Source organism: Vigna radiata, chromosome 10, assembly GCF_000741045.1.
Source record: "Vigna radiata var. radiata cultivar VC1973A chromosome 10, Vradiata_ver6, whole genome shotgun sequence".
Lineage (NCBI taxonomy): Eukaryota > Viridiplantae > Streptophyta > Magnoliopsida > Fabales > Fabaceae > Vigna > Vigna radiata.
Window position 1 is genome coordinate 20,083,619 of NC_028360.1, and position 22,115 is coordinate 20,105,733.

The following is a 22,115-nucleotide window of genomic DNA, read 5'->3' on the forward strand; positions in this document are numbered from 1 at the left end:
CACTCGGAGTGGTTCACCTGTGCTCGGGTCCACTGCAAAGTAGACTAATCCCATCGATCCCAACCCCACATCTCATTTTTATTTTCAAATAATATCCTTTTTAAAATTAACCAATTAAAGTTAAAATCACTTTATTTATCAATATAAACTTTTCAAAAAACTGATTTCTGACATTATTTATGCTGATTAAAAAGTACAACATTCATTAGATGTGCCAAACCAATTATTTATTTTCCTCCCACCTCTTTTGTTAGTTTTTTCATAAGTGATATCTCAATTAATAACAGAAGTAAACACCTTTTATATATAAAAGTATTTCAGTCGATATTATTTCTTTAAAAAAACATTTAATAACTAAAAATACATATGAATGGCTAAAACATTCTATATTCATAATTAAAGTTATCAATAATGAATATATTAAGATTATTTAGAAATGAAATTAGGAATTTATCAAAATAGTTTGATTCTGAGATACACGAAACATGAATAAAGACAGAACAGAAAAGAGGACACAAGGATTAACCGCTAATCTCATACGCTGTATAATTATTTGCTTCCTTTATCATACATCCACTGCAAATGCTTTGCCCATGAAAATGACAACACAGATACTACTTCCGTGGCAAGTTGGAGGGACATGGAAACAGGATCCCACCTTTGCAATTAATTCGCATACAAGTGTTTGAGCTAAACTTAAAAATCTTAATCCACTAGATTAGATCATAATCAACATTTACATGTAATCCAAAATAGTAATCCACAATTATATAAGATCAAAAGAAGAATGCATGGGAAGTGAAATTTGATGTAAGCTTAAAATGCCTTTCCTTTGGTTTTACTCTTAACAAAATGCCCTACAAAGTCTATCCACCTTCCACGTGATTCACCGTAGCAGGCAATCCTGCTGCTGATGACATTATTTAATTTATGTAGAAAAAAAAAAAAAGAGAATTTGTATGTGCCCATTATACAGTAGACTCATATATATACCACCCAAGTTGTGCTTCCAAACAAATCTCAATAACTCAGTGAGTTATTGATAATTTTGTATATACATTTTTCTTTTCCTTCTTTCCTAGATTCTCTGCCAAAACAAACAACAATATCTGCTTCCTCTAGAGGGAGGCTTCCACCATCCCTTCCCTCCCTCTGTATCTACCTTCACGGGTTGCTAAAAAACAATGTGTCTTCATTCTTCACTGTCAAAAGTTATACTTCACCATACACCATAGATACCTCTTATTCCTAAACAGTAAACTCTCACACACACCCTTTAGCGTTTTTATTTTGAGTTTCCTAGGTCGCAACATGGCCTGCACCGAAAACAGACAACCCAAGGTTTCTGTTTTCCTCTGTTTTTCATTTGTGTACGTGGTCGCGGTTTTATTTAGTTCTGAACGGGTTTCGGGGCAAACGTCTGCTGTTTTTGCCTGCGATGTTGCCAAGAACCCAGCTTTGGCGGGTTATGGATTCTGTGACAAGTCACTCTCGGTGGAGGACAGGGTCGCGGACTTGGTGAAGAGGTTGACATTGCAAGATAAAATCGGAAACTTGGTGAATTCTGCTATTAACGTGAGTAGGCTTGGGATTCCCAAGTACGAGTGGTGGTCTGAGGCGCTTCATGGAGTGTCCAACATTGGACCTGGGACTCACTTTTCCAGTGTCGTGCCCGGTGCCACCAGTTTTCCCATGCCCATTCTCACTGCAGCTTCTTTCAACTCTTCTCTGTTTGAAGCCATCGGAAGAGTGAGTGAGATTTGAACTCTTTCTCTCTGTCATGCTTTGAGGTCAGTTTTTTCCTTTGTTGGGTGGATCGCAATTCACAACGGTCCCTCAAAAAATGGGAAAGGGTGGTTTCTTTCCTCTTTTACTGAATGAGGACAACAAAAGTCTTTAACTTTAATCTCCAAGTTGGTTGTTTGTCACAAAATTTGAGGGAGTTTGGTGAGGTTTTGAATGTCATTGTATGGGTTCAGAGTCTTTAAAATTGTGGCATTGTGGGGACTTCTCTATTGCTTTCATAATGCTGTACACTGTACGTAAGTGATTCAGCTGTTCTTAAATTTTTTGTTTTTGTTAATATGCAGTTATTTACAGTTGTTTGTAGCAGAAAGGTTGAAGCTATCCTTAATTGATCAGGAGAAGTAGATGGGTGGGTAGTAGTGGTTACATTGCTTTCTTTTTTCACTGACGACTTTTAGGTATTAACATCTGATTAACCGATACAATAATAAATGAAGCAGAAATTCATGGTTAGTCTCATCTGTGAAACTGTAGATATTTATGTGTCCCCTTTTTCTAGCTCGCGTGTTGAAAAACTAAGGTGAATGACAGAGAGGGTTTGATGTTGATTGTTTGCCAAGGATATAGTTTAAACATTGATCACTCCCTCTATTTTCAATTGTGATAACCCATTTAGACGGGAAATCATTAAATTGCTTTAAATAATCAAAATGTATCATAAGCTATATTTGGATGCAGGGTTATCTGTTGTGACTTATCATGTTATCATGTGTTGTTTAGCATTAACTGTTCTTATTTCAGGTAGTTTCAACCGAAGCCAGAGCAATGTACAATGTGGGGCTAGCCGGTTTGACTTATTGGTCGCCAAACATAAACATATTCAGAGATCCGAGATGGGGAAGAGGACAGGAGACACCGGGGGAAGACCCTTTGCTAAGTAGTAAATATGCATCAGGATACGTGAAAGGTCTTCAACAAACCGATGATGGAGACTCCAACAAGCTCAAGGTTGCTGCTTGTTGCAAACACTATACAGCCTATGATTTGGATAACTGGAAAGGTGTTCAACGTTACACCTTCAATGCTGTGGTAATCTACTGCATACATAGATTGAAAACTCAAAGTTCATGTGATTTAAATCCAGAACAATCATTTTGTCACCCCTTTTTATATGTTGAATTTGTTAGGTGACACAACAAGATTTGGATGACACTTTCCAACCACCGTTTAAGAGCTGTGTGATAGATGGGAATGTTGCCAGTGTCATGTGTTCCTACAACCAGGTTAATGGAAAACCAACCTGCGCAGACCCTGACCTTCTTAAGGGGATTATCCGGGGCAAATGGAAATTAAACGGGTATCTTTAATTCCTTAATCTTATAATTTACGTAAGGTAAATTTGTTATGTTTGTTAATGTGGTTTTTAACGTGATATGAGTGTGTGGTCTGTTCAGATATATAGTATCGGACTGTGATTCCGTACAAGTTCTTTTCAAAGATCAGCACTACACCAAAACTCCTGAAGAAGCTGCAGCCCAAACTATTCTTGCAGGTCAGAAAATATGAAAAGACTCTGGAGCATCAATAAATGCACAAATTATGCAAGATACCTGTTTGCTTATGTAATTTTGATTTCACAGGGTTGGATTTGAACTGTGGAGATTATCTTGGCAAATATACAGAAGGTGCAGTGAACCAAGGGCTTGTGGATGAAGCGGCCATTAACAATGCTGTCTCCAACAACTTCGCCACATTGATGCGTCTTGGTTTCTTTGATGGTGATCCAAGCAAGCAACCTTATGGAAACCTTGGTCCGAAGGATGTATGCACTTCAGAGAACCGGGAGCTGGCCCGTGAAGCTGCAAGGCAAGGGATTGTGTTGCTTAAAAATAGTGCAGGTTCTTTGCCTCTCAATGCCAAAGCCATTAAATCATTGGGAGTGATAGGGCCCAATGCTAATGCTACTAGAGTCATGATTGGAAACTATGAAGGTATACAAAATTCCATCTCCTATGATAACCCTCATGGATATAAAGTTGGTTACTGCCAAATTTGGTAAACCTATTAACTGAGACGGTTGTTACTGTAGTTGAACACTTTTTTATCTCTACCTCGTGCTTAACATGGAATTTGATGAGTTACTGAAATTTTGCAGGCATTCCTTGTAGCTATATATCACCCTTGCAAGCCCTTACAGCGTTAGTTCCTACGAGCTATGCTCCTGGATGTCCAAACGTGCAATGTGCGAATGCAGAGTTGGATGATGCCACACAAATAGCAGCATCTGCAGATGCAACTGTGATCATAGTGGGTGCAAGTCTGGCTATAGAGGCCGAGAGTCTTGACAGAATCAACATTCTTCTTCCCGGACAGCAAGAACTTTTAGTGAGTCAAGTTGCAGATGCATCCAAGGGACCTGTGATTCTTGTCATCATGTCTGGTGGGGGAATGGATGTGTCTTTTGCTAAATCTAATGATAAAATCACAAGCATCCTATGGGTTGGCTACCCTGGCGAAGCTGGTGGAGCTGCCATAGCAGACGTGATTTTTGGATTTTATAATCCAAGTAAGTCGTCATTCAAAGTTCTCTCTTCAATAAAAAAAATTCAATCCTATGATGTTGCAACTTTGACCCTGGAGGATGATTTCCTGATGCAGGTGGAAGGCTTCCCATGACATGGTATCCACAATCATATGTAAACAAGGTACCAATGACAAACATGAACATGAGGGCAGATCCTGCAACAGGTTACCCTGGTAGAACATATAGATTTTACAAAGGGGAAACTGTTTTCTCCTTTGGAGATGGAATAAGTTTCTCAAATATTGATCACAAAATAGTTAAGGCACCACAGTTGGTGTCTGTTCCTCTAGCAGAGGACCATGAATGCCGTTCATCAGAATGCATGTCACTTGATGTTGCTGATGAACATTGCCAAAACCTGGCCTTCGATATCCACCTTGGGGTCAAGAACATGGGGCAAAGAAGCAGTAACCATGTAGTTTTATTGTTCTTTACTCCTCCTGATGTGCATAATGCTCCTCAGAAACACTTGTTGGGTTTTGAGAAAGTACACTTACCAGGAAAATCAGAAGCACAGGTTAGGTTCAAGGTAGATGTTTGCAAGGATTTGAGTGTGGTTGATGAACTTGGCAACAGGAAAGTTCCACTGGGACAACATCTGCTTCATGTGGGAAACTTGAAGCATCCATTTATTGTGAGGGTTTGAAACAAGTCTTCAAATCCTCTCCACTGTTTTTTTTTTTTTTTTTTTTTTCCTTTTCCTCATTGGTTTCCTTGAAAAGATTTCTTCGAGGGGATCAGAAATAAGTCATAGGTAACTGTAACAAAATTCTCAGATTTGTATTGTCATATTCAAATCACAAATTGAAAAAAAAAACAAAATCAAGTTTTCATTAGACTCCTCGTTATATGATTTAATCACGCAAAACTTAGTTTTGTCTTTATGATTAGTTCTTTTACCCATGCAGCTCACGTATTATATACAGGTTTTTAATTTTAAAAAAGTGTTGCTTTGCGGTTAACGTATCTATCCATATTTTATTCTGTGCAGTAAGATATTTGGCAATCTTCATTAAATATCTAAGAAGTATTTTTGTAACAAACACATTAAACTCATAGGAACAACCAATATCTTAAACTTGTGACGAGAAATGGGGGTTGAAGGAGAAAACAAACGTATGCTAAATAGATTAGCTTGTTCATTAAAGAATCATTATATCTGATAATGTGTATATATGATACACCTCTGCATTATGCAAAATGCAGGTCATCCTGAAACTAACTTGAATTTAGTTTTTATTGTGATTTTTATTACAATTGTCTCTTTAAAAAACGGTTAGCTAGGTCTTGAAAAAGTTAAAAGGAAATTATAGGCATTCGAAATACCTACCTGGATAATGATACTTAGACAACATTTTTTTGACAACAACATTTAAACATCATTTATGTGTCATTTTGTGATTAGTTCATAGTTGAATTTATAATTATTATTATTGATTGTGAAGTAATTTTGAAACAATCACAAAATGACACGTAAATGATGTTCAAAAGCTGTTGTCAAAAAAATTGTTATCTAAGTATCGTTATCCTACCTATACAAGATAGCAGCATTATTGATTTCACATTGGAATAAGCATACACAGATAAATAAACCTGACAGTACAAAAAATAGCAGCATTATTCAAGTGGCATTCCTTTATTACAAGAGGAAGAAGCACATGAAAGAAGAGAAAATAGAGAAAATAGAAGACATAAACACTGCTTAACTGCTGGAAGGAATCCTATACTTGTAAAGTGCAGCAATGAGACCTTCAATGTATTGATTGTGAAGTTCTGCCGAACTGAAAACCTTCCCCATCTCTTTTGCATTCTTCCTTAAACTACTTCCCTCTTCATCCACTATTGCAAACCTCAATGTCTTGGCCACAGAGTCCCCAGTAAAGGACCCATCTTTCTCGCTTCTTGGCACCTCAATAGCCACTTTCTTTTCCTCTAGCACCCTTGAAAATAGGGCTTGGTCAAGCAAATAAGGTAAGGTCACAAGCACATGCCCAAAATGAACTTTTTCAATCACAGAACCAGAACCACAGTGACTCATGCATCCCCCAATTGCCCCATGAGCCAAGATCTTAAGCTGGGGTGCCCAACCCTTCCAAACAATCCCACGATCCTTCGTTCTCTCCTCAAACCCTTTTGGCAACTCGAGTACCCCCTCTTTCAGGTTCTTCAGAGCCCAAAAGAAAGGCAACCCAGAAAGCTCAATGCCATTGGCCAACTCAGTGAGATCTTCCTGACTCAGCTTCAACTCGCTCCCAAATCCAATGTACACAACTGAAGAAGACTCTTTTGCGTCCAACCATTCCTTGATTGTGACCCAGTCAGGGTTTTTATCTTCCTCTTCAACATCTCTTATCTGCATGGATGGTGGAAGCAACCCCACTGGAACCACAGGGACCTTGTAGTTACCAGCAAGATAATCTAACCACTCTCCCTCAAGCTCTCTGGAGGTTCTGAGAAGAAACAAGTCACAGCTGGAATATGCTTTGTTGAGATCAAAGTTAGCCTTTTCCCCTGTCTCCTCGTCTTTAGTACGGTTTAATGCTTTGAGGAACTCATAAGGCCTGATACGAAGTGTTGTGGGGAAAGGAAGCCAAGTGGGAGGGCCACATATGCTTTCAATGGAGTAATCCTTCATTTTGTCCTTGGGTGGATCAAAGAAGACTTTGTTGTAAGCTGGGGTTATGTTGTAATGCGCACAGGGAATGTTGAAGCTCTTAGCTATTGGGACTACCCAAGCAGCTGCAAAGTCGTAGAAAAGCCAATCAGGTTTGGAAGTTTTGAGCACCTCAGCAACACCGTCTTGGAGGCCCTCATAAGCCTTCTTGAGGAAACAGTTCTTTCCTGGGGGAATTTCCATGGTGCTCTCTGCGCCTTCTGGAAGATGCTCCACTTGTGGCAAAGGTAGTCTCACCAGTGTAATGAATGGTTGTAAGTTTTTGGGAGCTTTGGGAATGCGATCAATGTTTTTGGGACTGTTTATGAAGGTTACATGATGACCCTTCTGAGCAAGGATCTTTGCCACCTCAAAGTAAGGATATATATGACCCATGGCCAGCCAGGGGAGCATGGCTATGTGAAGAGGCTTCTCGATCTTGCCATTGCCATTTGCATGAGCTGAAACTATACCAGCAGAATCCATCAGCACTTAAAGTGTATGATATCTTTGTTACAACTACTCCGTAGCTAAGGGAGAGGATGATATCTTTGTGTTTTACACTGAGAAACCAACCAGTTATATGGTCTTTAGTTTGTTTACATCTGAGATCATAGAAAAGCAAACATGTCCTGGACGTAATATAATATTATTATTGGTTCACATCCTCTGCAATTCAACTTTTAAGCTGCACCAATCATAACCCTTAAAACACAAATTTTATTTATAAAAAAACAATGAATAATTTTGGTTCAATCGGTTAAGGCCATTGGATCAAAGTGCACTAGGTTGCACTTTAGTTCAAAAACTGCAGAGAACACTATCCATGTACACAAGCTATTTCTAAAATAAAACAACTACAAGTTCCTCGTGGCTGATATTTTACTTCCATTATTAGCACATGTCACATGTTTGCCAATTTTTCAGGTTTACAGTTTTGTTATAGGTGTTTTTTTTATTAAAAATAATTAGTTAAAAAATAAAATAAAATAATTGCATATACTAAAAATGTAATTGAAAAAATGATTTATTAATATCATAGATCTTATTCTATATCAGAAAAATAAAAAAAAAAATTAAATAAACAAGTACAGATACAATTAAATGTTTGGAATGGTATACATAATGTTATATAAATCACATGTGTCAAATTACTTAAATACCATGGCAAAAGTTAGTTGTGCAACGAGGTCCTCGCGTCCCTTATTTTATTGAACCCATAAAGTTGATTGAAATAAAAAATTATGAAATACTTATATGAATATATTAGGGTTAATTAATTTTATATGCTTTAATTTTTATTAAAAATTAAAATTAATAATTTTTTAAATTTTAACTCAATTTAATTTTTTAACTTTAAAAAATTTAGTATTTTTAATTAAATTTTATTAAGTTTACTTAACATTTTAAATATATTTTTTAATTAATATTAAAACAAAATTTGTTAAATTATATAAATAACTAAAATATACATATGTTTAAAATATCAAATAAATTTAACAAAATTTAATTATAAAAATTAATTTTATTTATTTATAAAATTAAAAGTTAAATTAGATTAAAGTTTTAAAAATCACTAATTTCAATTTTTATAAGAAATAACAAACAAATTTAACCTTGTATTTTATTATATAAAATTTATGTAACAATTATTAGAATAATGATAATAGTAAATAATAATAAAGTATGATAAGTTTGTTTATAATAATATAAATTGTTTTTAAATATGTAAAATAATATGTTGAGTTTATAATAAAAGTATACGTGTGTTTAAGAGTATTATTTATAATAGTGATTACGTTTTTAATGTATAAATAAATAGTTGTAACCACTGAATGACTTTAATTGTTATCCTTTTAATTCTTTTTTTTAGAAAGAGAAAGAAAAATCAATCTAAATTGTTACTAAATAGATTATGTATACACTTTTTGAATTTGATATTGACCTTTATAATTTAAAATTCTCTCATTCATTTAAGGAAATCAGTTTTGCTGGATCATTAATTAGAACCACTTAAAATAACATGGAGTAATTTGTTTTCTTTTTTTGTTTTATTATGTAAACAATTATACATAGTTGGCTACATGTATATATATACAAGACTATAATAGACTATGTATACACTTTTTTAAGTGGTTATTGACATTTTATAATTTTAAATTATCTTACTTAAGGAAGTTAGTTTTGCTTGATCAATTTGAAAGTGGCTACACATAACTATAAATATAGGTCCAACTTTAGAAAATGATTTACTTTAACACTTATGTTATTGTCATTAAAAAAATATAAATATACGAGGGTTGTTTTCTTTGAAATTTATACTATAATCCTATACCAAATCATTTTCTATTATACATTTTGTTATCAATACCTTTACTTTTAATGATAATAATATAAATGATAGGCTTGATGAAATCATTCACTTCCAACTTTGTTTTATTAGAAAAATCATTTGTCTAATCAATGTTTTTTAAACTGTCAAAATGGGTAACTCCGTCCGATTCAACCTGATTCATAATGGGTTAACCATTTAGTGAGTCAATTTAACTCAATTCATTTATTAATAAGTCGAAAAAATTTGAATTCAACCCGACCCACCATAAGTTGGTGGATTAAACGGGTTGGCTTATTGACTCACTTAACTTTTTTTTCCCGAACCAATTCATATAAAATATATTCTAAACTATCAAACATAAAATTTTGCCAATTTAGTTTGAGAGTTTGACCAAGAAACTACATATAGTCGTTAACAAAAATATATAGAAGAGGGAAACTTTTGAATAGACACAGCGTAGCACAAAAAGTTGTACTGAAAAGTAAGTTTGTGGGTTTTGAATAACGAATTTAATTAATTTGATTTTAATAAAAAAAATAAGATTTAAATAATTAATTTGATTTAAATAAAAAAATAGATGAGTTGATGAGCTAACCTGACTCACTGAAAATTCAACCCGGATAAGCCCGAGAATTCTTAGCTATGATATCAGAATTTTCACATTTTATTTTGAGAAGTATTATAGGCACACATACTTTGAATTTAATATCAACATTTAATGTTATTCAAAAACTTTGATATCAATTATTTATCATGAATTTTATGATCTTTATTTGATTTTGTAATTTTTCTTTGTTATCAGTAATTCAAGCTTCGAAAACTTTACAATTTTCTTATGCAATTTGCAAAAGATTTAAAACTTTTAAATTTTTCTATGGTTGAAAATAATTTATTGATCACTTACCTAACATCTTAATTCCTTTATCAGAACATTCAAAGTAAGTCCAAAATTACCTTCCACATAACAATTTTACCATTGAATAATTTATCACTATTATCTTAATTTTTAGTTTTCATAATATATTTCAAGTTCAATAATATCTTTCAAAGCATAATTTATTCATAATTGATGTTTTATTCCGTATAATTAATTTTATGTTTATCAATATTGCAAGTAGGTAAAATTAAAATCACAATAATTCATATATTAAACAAAAAAAAATTATACATTATAAAATTGAAAAGAAACCTATAATTTAAAAAATTTATATATATATATATATATATATATATATATATATATATATTCAATCACAATTTTCATAACTCATTCAAATATATTAATATTTTAAAAATAAAGTATAATAATATAAATTAATTGTAAAATCTGTATTTTGTTTTATATTTTATTAATTGTGTATTTAATTTTGTCGTAAATTTATTATCTTTAAGTTTATGATTTTTTATTTCTCTTGAAAATATGTTCAGGACTAATATATACTATTGATTTTTTTTTTTATCAAACTCATTTATAATGTTTTATTTGAATCATTAGATTGTTTTTATTGAGAAACAAAGTTTATCTAGACAAACAATTGAATTCATAGAGTTATTCGAACACTAATAGTTAAATAAAGTTGTCCAGCATAAAGTATTAAGTGAGGACTCATTTGGAAAAGGACTTTTGATACTTGAGTTAGTAAAATAACAATATAAAAAATAATAAGATATAATATATCATTTGGTTTTTTTTTTTTTTGAGTTTGGTTTAAAATAATCTCATTTTTGAAAAAAGTTCATTAAAGTCTCATATTTTAATAAAAAATGTTCAATACCGTCCTGTCCTTTTGACAGACGACGTTAAAATTATAACTGTGCAGATTCTAGTGTGGTCAAACATTGATGAGTTGTTTAAAACAAAGTTTATGTGGTTCTGTGATGTCATTTAAATATGTAAATACTTAAGATAAAAATAAAAAATGACATAAAAAAGGTTAAAGTAAAAAACTCTTCCCATAATGTAGTTTGGAAGATTTTCTTAGCAGAAGCATGGCGACTTTCAAAAGGTATAAGCAAGAGTAGGATAAATGGTGTTGTTTTCCTTCATCCATGGAGGAAGTTATTTTACTAAAAAGACTCCCAACTTTGCAAAAACCAGATATCCTAGTTTTGATCAAAGACAGAAACACATAAAAACCTTCCAACTCAGGAATATATCGCTTACCATAATGCACAATGCCTATCTATCTCAAACTATTGCCTTCTATATCAAATTACATGCAGCAAAAGCTTAAAAAACAGAAGAGAAAACTCTAAAATTTAAGATGCAGTATTTAAGGTCTCTGAGTATGAGTTGGGGAGGAGGAACAACTAGGTGATGGGGGTTGAACAAACCCACAATTACTGCAAGGTAGAGGAGCATCAAGCTTGGTCATATCCTTAAAATTCGCACAGCTCCTCGTAGAATTATGTTTACTGTTCACTCTCAAAACATGCTCCGGCAATCTCAACGTGTACTTGTCATCGTCGTTCTTTCCCTCATCATCCCCCTCCCCTCTAATCATAACTATGGAGTGTCTGGTGGAATTAGACCGTACAAACATTTGTTCCTCGTGTGCATCAACCACCTCATGTTCCTATCCTAGGCCACGACTACGTTCAGGTTCAGTTTGTTCCTCGTGTTGTTCATGTTGTTGTTGATCTTGAATGTTATCACAAACATGTTCACGACCACAATCAAGGCTTTCTTCTTCTCTCACATCAACACGTATCTCGCCACTGGCTGAAGAAACAACACCCTCGTCGGGTTTGTGAGAGCAGAGGTCGATGCAGTCTTGGTGGAAAACATGGCAGCAGAGGGAAATCAATGAAAATAAAAAACAACTTTTTATATCCCCAAAATCAAAGTCAATCGATGAAAATACCTATTTAACACAAAAACAAATTAAACCCTAACCCCCAAATAAAATATCAACAACATCAACTAATTAGGCTGAGATAATGACCCCTTATCTCACCTTAGTACGAAGTTCCACTTGCACCTTCAAGGAATCAACAGTAGAATGAGCAGTACAATGACCAGAAACCACCACTTTCAAAGCAACGAAAACCCAGAGATGGCGTAATCAGATAAGGGTAAGGGTTTTTTATTTTTATCTTGAGTATTTACATATTTAAATGACATCACAGAGCCACAAAAGCTTCGTTTTAAATAGCTCCTCAACGTTTGACCATCCTAGCATATCAACAATTTTTAATGAAATATAGGACCTTAATGAACTTTTTTCAAAGGTAGGATTATTTTGAACCAAACCCTAAAAAAAGGGACCAAATAATAATAAATATAAGATAGATGGTAATTATAATGAATAATAATTAATATTATATATATGCTAATTTTTTTAGTGATAACATTTTTATGTAGGTTTTTAGTTTCGAAACAATGATATATTTTTGGAAATCAAATTTGGTTAATTAATTGAGATCGAAATATCACAACAATGAATAAAAACACAATTTCAAAATTTAGAATTTAAATAATTTTTATTGAACAAATAGGCAATTTGATTGATTCTCCTTTTTGGAGGGTGAACTTTAGTTTGTAGGATTTTGTGATTTAAATTTGAGATACTCTGATTTAAATTGAAGTATGCAGCTTGATAGTTTTTGTGTTGACATATATATTATTTAAGTAAGAGATAAAGGTAGTGGTTTTTTACGGGGATTCTGTTTAAGAGAATTTTAGTTGATTATTTCTTAAAGACTGAAACTTTTCAAAAAGTCTTAAATAATCAATTAGTTACTTAATCGTAAGTGATTGTATATAATAATATGGCTTAACTTAACTGAATTAGTTTATTTGAAAAGAAAGAAAATTGTGAAGTTTAGGTAAGGAGAAAGAGCTGTGGTAGCTAAAATTATGAAATACATATCCATTTACTTGCTCTGTATACTTGAATTTTGAAGGGAGACAATGAAATCTTGAATGTATTGGTTATGGAGGTCTTTGTTGCTAAATTTCTTGCCTATCTCCTTAGCATTTTTCCTGTAAACACTTCCCTCATTGTCCACCATTGCCAATTTCAATGCCTTCGCCACGGAGCTCCTTGTGAACGATCCATCTTGCGGGTTTCTTGGAATCTCGATTCCCACTTTCTTCTCTTCCATCACTCTTGAATACAATGCTTGGTCTAGTAAGAAGGGCAACATCACAAGGACGTGCCCAAAGTAGAGATTTTCGATCATTGAACCAGAACCACAGTGAGTCAAGCAACCTCCAACCGAGCTATGAGCCAAGATCTTAGGCTGGGGTGCCCATGTTTTCCACACAACCCCACGATCTTTCGTCCGATCCTCAAACCCATCTGGCAGCAGCTCAACTGACCCCTTCCTCAGAACCCAGAAGAAAGGCAAACCAGAAAGCTCAATGCCAAGACCCAATTCAGTGAGCTTTTCTTCGCTCAGTTTCACCTCACTCCCAAATGCAATGTACACCACTGATGACCCTTTCTGGGTCTCTAACCACGCCTTTATTTTAAGCCAATCAGGGCTATTGTCTCCCTCTTCAGAATCCATTACTTGCATCGGTGGAAGCAACCCCACAGGAACCACAGGCTTGTGGTAAAACTCGGCCAGATAATCTAACCATTCTTGCTCAAGATCTCTTGAGCTTCTGATGACAAACATGTCACAACCAGAATTTGCCTCATTCAGATCAAAAACAGGGGAGGCACCGGTCTCGTTAACTTTGACATCTTCTAACAACTTCCTCACCTCATACGGTCTTAGGCCGATATTTGTGGGGAAAGGAACCCACTTGGGAGGGCCATAGTAGTCTTCGGGGTTTGGTCGGTCGGCAGCAGCTTCACCAAGTTGTTGTTTTGGTGTGTCAAAGAAGCATATGCTCCAGGCAGGGCAGGGACTGAAATAGGCACAGGGAATGTGGAGGCTTTTGGCCAGTTGGGGTATCCAGCTGGCTGCAAAATCATAGAAAACCCAATCAGGATTTGAAGTTTTGAGTAGTTGAGCCATAGGTTGTTGGAGAGCATCGTAGGCTAATTTGAGGTAATAGAGTTTGTCGGAGGGAATGTCCATTGTAGAGTCAGCATCTTGTGGGAGATGGTTTTGGTCGGTGTGGGGAGACAGGGGCAATTTGGTTAGCGTAACAAATGGTGTTAAGGTTTGAGGGAGTTTTGGTAAGCGATCTATGATCTTAGGGGTGGATACCAGAGTGGTATAGTGACCCTTTTGTGCAAGGATCTTGGAAACCTCGAAGCAGGGGTATACGTGACCCATGGCTAGCCATGGGAACATCACAACATGAAGAGGCTTATCAGAATCTGAAACTGTGTGATCCATCTCTACCCTTTTTTTCTCTGTTCGAGGAAGAGATGGTATCTGCGTTGTGTTTTATATGGTCAGAAATGAATCTAAGGGAAATGAAAAAGACTGTACAACCATGAGAAGCACGCAGCTTTTATTTTATTCCCCTTCGTATCGCGCATGGTCTTATTCTCCATAAAACAAAAATGGAGAGATTCATTCTTCCCACAAAAAATGCATGCTCTTATAATATAGCGCATTTGATTTTCAGATCCAAATGACTTGTTCTTTGAGTTGTATAAAATGCACAGACAAAAAAAAAGGCTAGCAAATGAAGACAAAATCTTATTTTTTATGTTAAATATTTTATACTAATGTATAATATAAGTATATATAATGATTTTGCATGTAATCAAAAGATGACAAAGGTAAAGAAGACTGGATCATTTGGTAGAGCAGAAAAGAAAATAGATAAAAAAAAACGTGGACCTCATGTTTTTATTCTTTTAAAAAATGCAAAGAAAAGAGAATAAATAGGACCTAAGATGCCTCTTCCACGCGATTCATATTGCAATTAAACCACTGCAAAGATTGCTTCTTTTTTTTTTCTAAGAGGTTATGAAGGAATGTAACAAGAAAATAGGACCGTTGTAAATTTTTGGAGATAGTCCAAGCAAGAATAGTCTCTGCCAATCGAAAAAGTAGAGCATTCAAACAGTGAACAGCATCCATCAGAATAGTCCAGAGGGCCTATGGTGTATAGTTTGGGAAACATCGTGGAGAGTGCTTCCAGCACATCATGCTCCAAGGCATCAAAAGTTTGAAGAATAACTGCGGAAGCTCTTGAAGTTGCTTCGGTCTGTTATGCCACAAAGTCCAAAAGTATATCATTTTGATCTCTGGTGCGATAGATGTCAGGAAGATACCTCAGAGTGATATCCTTCATGTCAGGTATCCAGTCTATGACAGTGTCTAGATGCCCATTAGTCAAATAGCTTGCATCTGAAAAACAAGACCATAACGAAAAATAATATATAGATATTTTAATGCTAATTAATTAGAATAAAGTTAAAGTGAAGAATATTGTATGGTTCCCACCTTTAAGTGGTGTGTGTGAGGCCTCTTTCCATGAGATTCTTGCATTGTTCGTAGCTCATGACAGCAGAAGCACTGTGAGTCCAAAAGAATATGTTGGGTAACCCAAATTGCTGAGAAGCTTTGAGTGTGAAGGACATGACACCATCTGATAAAATGAAAGTTACTGGAGGAGTATGATGAGAATGATTAAGTTTTGAGATAAGGTTGCATTCTTTCTGGTAGAGTCACACAAACCATCAGGAATGGCCTCAAAGTGGAAATCTGAGAGGCCATTGAGACCATCAGGGCCATTGTGAAAGAAATTTTTTTTCTCCAGACAAATAACCTTATAGTTGAAAATACATTAAAAAGAGTAATTCAATTGGATGCGTGGGTTTGTTTTGTTATGCATTAAAACCACGTTTATGTTACTATGCGTAAAGACATGAAAGAAGCACACTTTTGTCTTTGTATATGGGGATTATTGACAAAAAATCGACAACTTTAAAAAGAAAACATCAAAAGTTTAACCTTTAAAATAATTGAAGAATCTTAATTATGCTGTTCTATTCTATCACACCACTGCTCTCGTCGCTTCTTGATCAAAAATCTGCCATCACTGTAGTTGCTCCTTCCATAATCCAGATATTTATTTTAGGAATACATCAGCAAAGATTAGTTCAAAAACTTGAAATATGAGGTTTATAAGATTTTTTTTATGCAGTGTTTAATTTTATCACTTAAAACATATTTTTCCTTTTAAACGTGGGTGAAAATTTATTGATGTTTTTTATTTTCCAGAAATTACTTTATACGCTTTTAAAAATACATAATTCAAAGAGTTACTTCTACATAAAATAAAATATCATTTCGAAAATTTGGAGGTGCCCATAGAAATTGTAGGCGTGCAGAAAGTACAAGCCGACGTGAAAATAAGAGCCTTTACAATATTCGATGGCTTCATAGGCTGTGTTTAATTTCATTTATGCAGCCTTGTATGAAAAAATTGGCAAGTTTCATTTATATATATATATATATATATATTTATAAGATTAAAATTGTTATTATATGTCTTGACTATATTAAAAAAGTCTTATTCACTGATTATATCTACGTATAGAATTAAAACAATTTTTCATTTCGTACTGAGGATGTAAGTGATAAATTCTAGTTTGAGATGTTCTTTGAAAGATATATTTATTTTGTTTGACTACGTAACAATGTAATATATCATGTGTGTGAAATCATAAATGTATTTTTACTATCATGTTTAATAGTCTATATTTCTCAAGAGTCAAGACCTTATATAAATTTTTTTAAAAATAAAAATATAATAAAATTTCAGTCTTTAAAAAAAAATACAATCTATCCCTTAAATTGTCGATTGAGAATAAACCTAATTAGAATATTAAAACAATAAATCAAAGGTACAAACAAAAATTATAATATACACATGAAAAATTAAGTACGAGGCTAGCACATTGACAATAAGAAGTTAACCAGGAACCAAAAATCTGACTATGAATAACTTTGAAGTAAATGTTATTAATTTGAATTTCATCCAGAAAAAAAAAGTCAGTAACAAGATATTTGTGTGCAGGAATCATAAATTACGAATAAAAAAAAGTCAATAAGATTAAACTAATAGTAATTAAAATTTCACAAATTTTATATTTTTTAAATTCAATGTGTTAGTGATGATAAATAAAATTGATGACAATAACATTAAATTATTATTTCACAATAAATGAATTGATTTAATATAATCGTGATGATAAAATTACAAATGACTTAGAAAATATAAAAATTCATCAAATTAGTATTACATGATAAAAATAATGAAATAAAAGTATTAAAAATAAGTAAAAATAATTAAATCAAATATTATATATGACTTAACAAATTATGAGAATTTAATGATTTAAAGAAAAGTAAGAATAAGAACATAGATGATTAATACGGTGGGTATATGAATACGGAGATAGAATATACATTTACATATTGATACTCATACCTGTATCTAATTGATAAAAAAATCAAGTGTTACTCTTACTTATACCTGTACCGATATCCAATTAATATGAAAATTTTCATTAAAACGAATATGTATTTCAGATAATATCGAAAAAAAACAAGTTTATTTACTCACTATTGAATAAATTATTTTTATTTTTTTTTCTAAAATTTTTATGTTTTATTTTAGGATTAAATATATTTTTTTCATAAATTTTTGTTTCTATATTACTTTATATGTAAGTTTTTTTTATTCTTAAACTATATTACATTCAACTTGGCAATTAGAAAAAGAAAGTACAGCAATAGTTAAATGCTGTTTTAGAGAGTGCAGAAAAATCACAAGTCCCTCTTGTTTTCCCTCTTGGATACAATGCCGTATCAAATAGCTAATTAATCAGTAATGGAAAATTTTGGATTTCCCTAAGGTTAGGCAGAAAAAAAGAAAAAGAGAGAGGGAAAGCACATAAGAAAAATGAAAATAAGAAGACAAAAATAATTAGTTGAAATATAATTAAAAAAATAAGAGAAGTGTGTTCGTTTTTATATATTTTTAGTTTGAGGTAAATAAATTTAAATTATTATTCGTATTTCTTTGTTAGTAGCATTTTTTTATTATTACTCTGAAAGTAAAACATAAGAAAGACACAGGCCAACATAATTAACAGTTCTTGATAATCGATTATGGCTTAAAAAGTAAATTATTGGCAAAATATAATCAATTTATAAAAAAGTAATATACCAGTTTCATTTTTTTTATCTTTGTTCTAGTGATAGTGGGTTATTCATGGAAGAAGATAAAAAAAAATTTAAAATTTTATGTTCAGAGATGAAAAAAGAAAATATTTGCTTTAATGTGGAATTGGATATGAGCTATTTGGGTAAAAAATTTGTCAATCTTCGATAAATTTATCTTTCGGACAAATCGATTAATAATAAACATTTTAAATTATTGATATATTTAATAGATTTTAAAATTTATATTGATAAAAAAAAAATGTGTTTCTAAATAAAATATATTTAGAAATGTTGACTTTCAATAAATTAATAAGCTGACTTTGGAGTTTCACATATTTCTTAATAGATTAATTAAGTTCAGGCTTGGAGTACTATTTTCATAAGAAGAATATGAAAAAACTGAAATTATTTTTTCTATAAATTGATATCTATACATAAACTATTCGTAACGAGTCTTTATATGAGCAACTTGGTACAAATGACGTCATTTTCATTGAACTTTACGAGTCAATCTCCCTTGCTATATATTTTAGTTTTCCATTAAAAGAAATAAAAAATACTTACAATTTGATCAATAATCCAATGAAAACGTTGAATTAGTAGGTTAATGATCGTGTATGGTATAGAGATATGTTAACATATGTAATTATTCAATATATTACATTTGTCAACCGTGAAAACAAATCAAATGTTATACCAACTTTAAGTTGTTAATGTTAAGTCACCGTTTAAGTTATTATCATTAAACAAATAAATAATTAATAAATTAATAATAAAATGATTAAAGATTTTGATAATTGATTGTAGAATAAATAAACTGTTTATAAGTAATATATCGCAATTAAAGGTAAGATCATTTTGTTGAACCTATAGTAGTTAATAACTTACAAATAAAAGGCTAGGATGCAAAAATAAGCAAGTTTTCATTGAGTTTCCCTAACCAAGTCTGAGTACTTACTCTCTATATTATCTATATTATCACATAAAATCATTTACTTAAGTGTCAGAATGTCTTTTACAATATCATCCCACCCAACTTAGACTTGAAAAACTTGAAATAGAAAATTTATAGATATGAGGATAAAGAAGACAACAATAGAAAAATGTGTCTATTAACTCTATTCAAATATATGATTTAATCACTTCATTCAATCTACGTTACAAAGTAAAAGGATATTTTATGTTTTATAATTTGAGAAATTCAACTAAGTATCAACTTGTCTCATCCCTACTTAATTATCTTAAAAATTTGAGCAAACGATTCTTATAAATACCACCTTCTCATGACAATGTATTCCACACATTCAGCAACTTTCCTAAAGAAATTAATCGTTTACATTTCACTTTGGAAGTCTTCATTTCGTCACAAAAATGGAGGGACGAAGTTTAAACTCTCTAATGTTTACTTTGCTTGGTTTGACTATTGTGAACACAGTAGGAGTTAGTGGGCAAAAGACACGTGTGGGGTTCTATTCCCGCACGTGTCCCCGCGCTGAGTCCATCGTTAAGTCCACTGTTCGAGACCATCTTAAGTCCGATCCTAGTTTGGCAGCAGGGTTGCTTCGGTTGCACTTCCATGATTGCTTCGTGCAAGGTTGTGATGCTTCCGTTCTCATCGAGGGTCCTCAAACTGAGAGAACAGCATTGCCAAACCTTAGTTTAAAAGGATTTGAGGTTATTAATGATGCTAAGACACAGCTCGAGGCTGTATGCCCCGGCGTTGTGTCATGTGCTGACATTCTTGCTCTTGCAACTCGTGATTCTGTCGACCTTGTAATTAACTCAAAATCTATCAATCTCATGATGTTCATGACCTTGTTATTAATTACATTAATTGTTTATGTGCATGTGATGATTTTGTGTATATATATTTTGCATGGCAGAGTGATGGACCGAGTTGGAAAGTGCCTACTGGACGTAGAGATGGACGCATATCACAGGCTTCAGAAGCGAATAACTTGCCTTCTCCTTTCGACTCTGTTGCTATTCTGACGCAGAAGTTTGCAGCAAAGGGTCTCAACACGCAAGACCTCGTCGTCCTTTCTGGTACTATTGTAAACTGTGAATACAATCTTATACACAAATGATAGAGTTAACGATGAGTATTTTGGTATGCAGGTGGACATACAATTGGTACAACAGCTTGCCTGTTCTTCAGGCACAGACTGTACAACTTTACTGAAAATGGTCCTGACCCTTCCATCGACCCTACATTTCTTCCCACACTACGGGCACAGTGCCCCCAAAATACAGGTGCTCAAAACCGTGTTGCATTGGATACAGGCAGTGAATTCGAAGTTGATAGATCTTACTTTAAAAATTTGAAGAACGGACGTGGAATTTTGCAGTCTGATCAATTGCTTTGGACTGATGCTTCCACAAAGACATTTGTGGAAGCGTACTCCGACTCAGCCTTACGTTTCAAATCGGACTTTGCAAAGTCTGTGGTGAAGATGGGCAACACTGAGCTGAAAACGGGTTCTGATAGTGAAATTCGCACCATATGTTCTGCCATTAACTAGCTACCTATGACTACTACCTTCTTCTCGTAGATTTATATAGATATTAACAAGACAAAAAGAAACCTATTTAGTTTTTATTATTGGATGCCTAATCAATTAATTATGAAATAAAAGTCATTAGGCTGAAGTAACAATATTCCAGTAACACATTTGTACCAATACCTCATGAATTTAAGTATTTAATTTTCTTTTACACTGATTAAAGATTAAAATAAAAAATCTGCATGTGTATAATATTTAGGCAAAACAAGAAAAGTCAGTGTGAGAAAGAACAATTATTTTTGAAAAGGAAAATAAAATTTTAACACCATTTTTTTAGACCATTTTGACACTGTACACGTGTCAAAATGTGGTTGGACGATTTCAAATTAAAAAACAAACTTTGGTTTTTTTCTTCCAAACATACCCCTGTACCCTGTCTCAACTTTTTTAATTTGAAATCGTCCAATCACATTTTGACACATGTGCAGTGTCAAAATAGTGTCAAAAAATGGTGTTAAAATATCATTTTCCGATTGAAAAAAGTAATTCGTTGTCTCTATTTTATATCATTTAAATCAATTAATTTATAAAAAAAAATCATTTTCCCTTTCTCGAGAATATATGAAGGCCAATTGATGCAAATTTGGTAGCCAAAATTCAAACAAAAGCTAATTAACAAATGGTTTCTTCGTATTAAAGAATAGAAAAAAGAGAGAAAAATAAAGTTCAGAAATAATAATTGATTTGACCGGTTTATAAATAAAATAAAAATTTCTAATTTATGTTTAAAAAATCATTTTTAAGAATAGTTTGATGTAAAACAATTTTTAAAAATATAAATTAAAGTTAAAAAATAATTAAATTAATTAAAAGAAAAATTATTATCAAATCTTAATAAAAAGTAAGTATTGTTTCAAAAAATATATTAAAATAAAATATTTTTGAAATATCTATTTTTTAAATTATATCTTAGTATTTTATTTAAGTTATATTCTTTTTATATTAAAAGAGGGTTAATGCTTCTATATTTAATATATACTATTGTAGTATACGAATAAATAATTATTATAAAATATAAAAAATACTAAATCCATTTTAAAGATAATCCATCAAATCTTAAATATTTTATTATATATATATATATATATATATATATATATATATATATATATATATATATATATATATATATATATATATATA

The 22,115-nt window shown here is 32.5% G+C and overlaps 4 protein-coding genes across 5 annotated transcripts; 2 read left to right on the forward strand and 2 right to left on the reverse strand.

Annotated features, from left to right (window-relative positions):
* Positions 1-1,017: 1,017 nt before the first annotated feature.
* LOC106775997 (beta-xylosidase/alpha-L-arabinofuranosidase 1) lies at positions 1,018-5,166 on the forward strand. Of its 2 annotated transcripts, none has more exons than XM_014663279.2 (7): positions 1,018-1,749; positions 2,548-2,835; positions 2,934-3,103; positions 3,201-3,298; positions 3,387-3,737; positions 3,902-4,312; positions 4,405-5,166. In XM_014663279.2, exons 1-7 carry the CDS (start codon positions 1,312-1,314, stop codon positions 4,974-4,976), a joined length of 2,328 nt encoding a protein of 775 aa, XP_014518765.1. In that variant the 5' UTR covers positions 1,018-1,311; the 3' UTR covers positions 4,977-5,166. The 2 variants fall into 2 exon arrangements, with proteins under 2 accessions (XP_014518765.1, XP_014518766.1); XM_014663280.2 differs by lacking the exon at positions 1,018-1,749 and adding an exon at positions 1,789-2,155.
* Positions 5,167-5,868: 702 nt separating this feature from the next.
* LOC106775068 (soyasaponin III rhamnosyltransferase) lies at positions 5,869-7,559 on the reverse strand. The gene has a single exon (XM_014662105.2). The coding sequence runs from the start codon at positions 7,467-7,469 to the stop codon at positions 6,033-6,035; it is 1,437 nt and encodes a 478-aa protein (XP_014517591.1). The 5' UTR covers positions 7,470-7,559; the 3' UTR covers positions 5,869-6,032.
* A 5,501-nt stretch (positions 7,560-13,060) lies between these two features.
* LOC106775477 (soyasaponin III rhamnosyltransferase) lies at positions 13,061-14,801 on the reverse strand. Its single transcript, XM_014662603.2, has one exon. The coding sequence runs from the start codon at positions 14,614-14,616 to the stop codon at positions 13,195-13,197; it is 1,422 nt and encodes a 473-aa protein (XP_014518089.1). The 5' UTR covers positions 14,617-14,801; the 3' UTR covers positions 13,061-13,194.
* Positions 14,802-19,779: 4,978 nt separating this feature from the next.
* Positions 19,780-20,930, forward strand: LOC106775577 (cationic peroxidase 2-like). The gene is made up of 3 exons (XM_014662722.1): positions 19,780-20,181; positions 20,292-20,454; positions 20,527-20,930. Exons 1-3 carry the CDS (start codon positions 19,780-19,782, stop codon positions 20,928-20,930), a joined length of 969 nt encoding a protein of 322 aa, XP_014518208.1.
* The last annotated feature ends 1,185 nt before the right edge of the window (positions 20,931-22,115 follow it).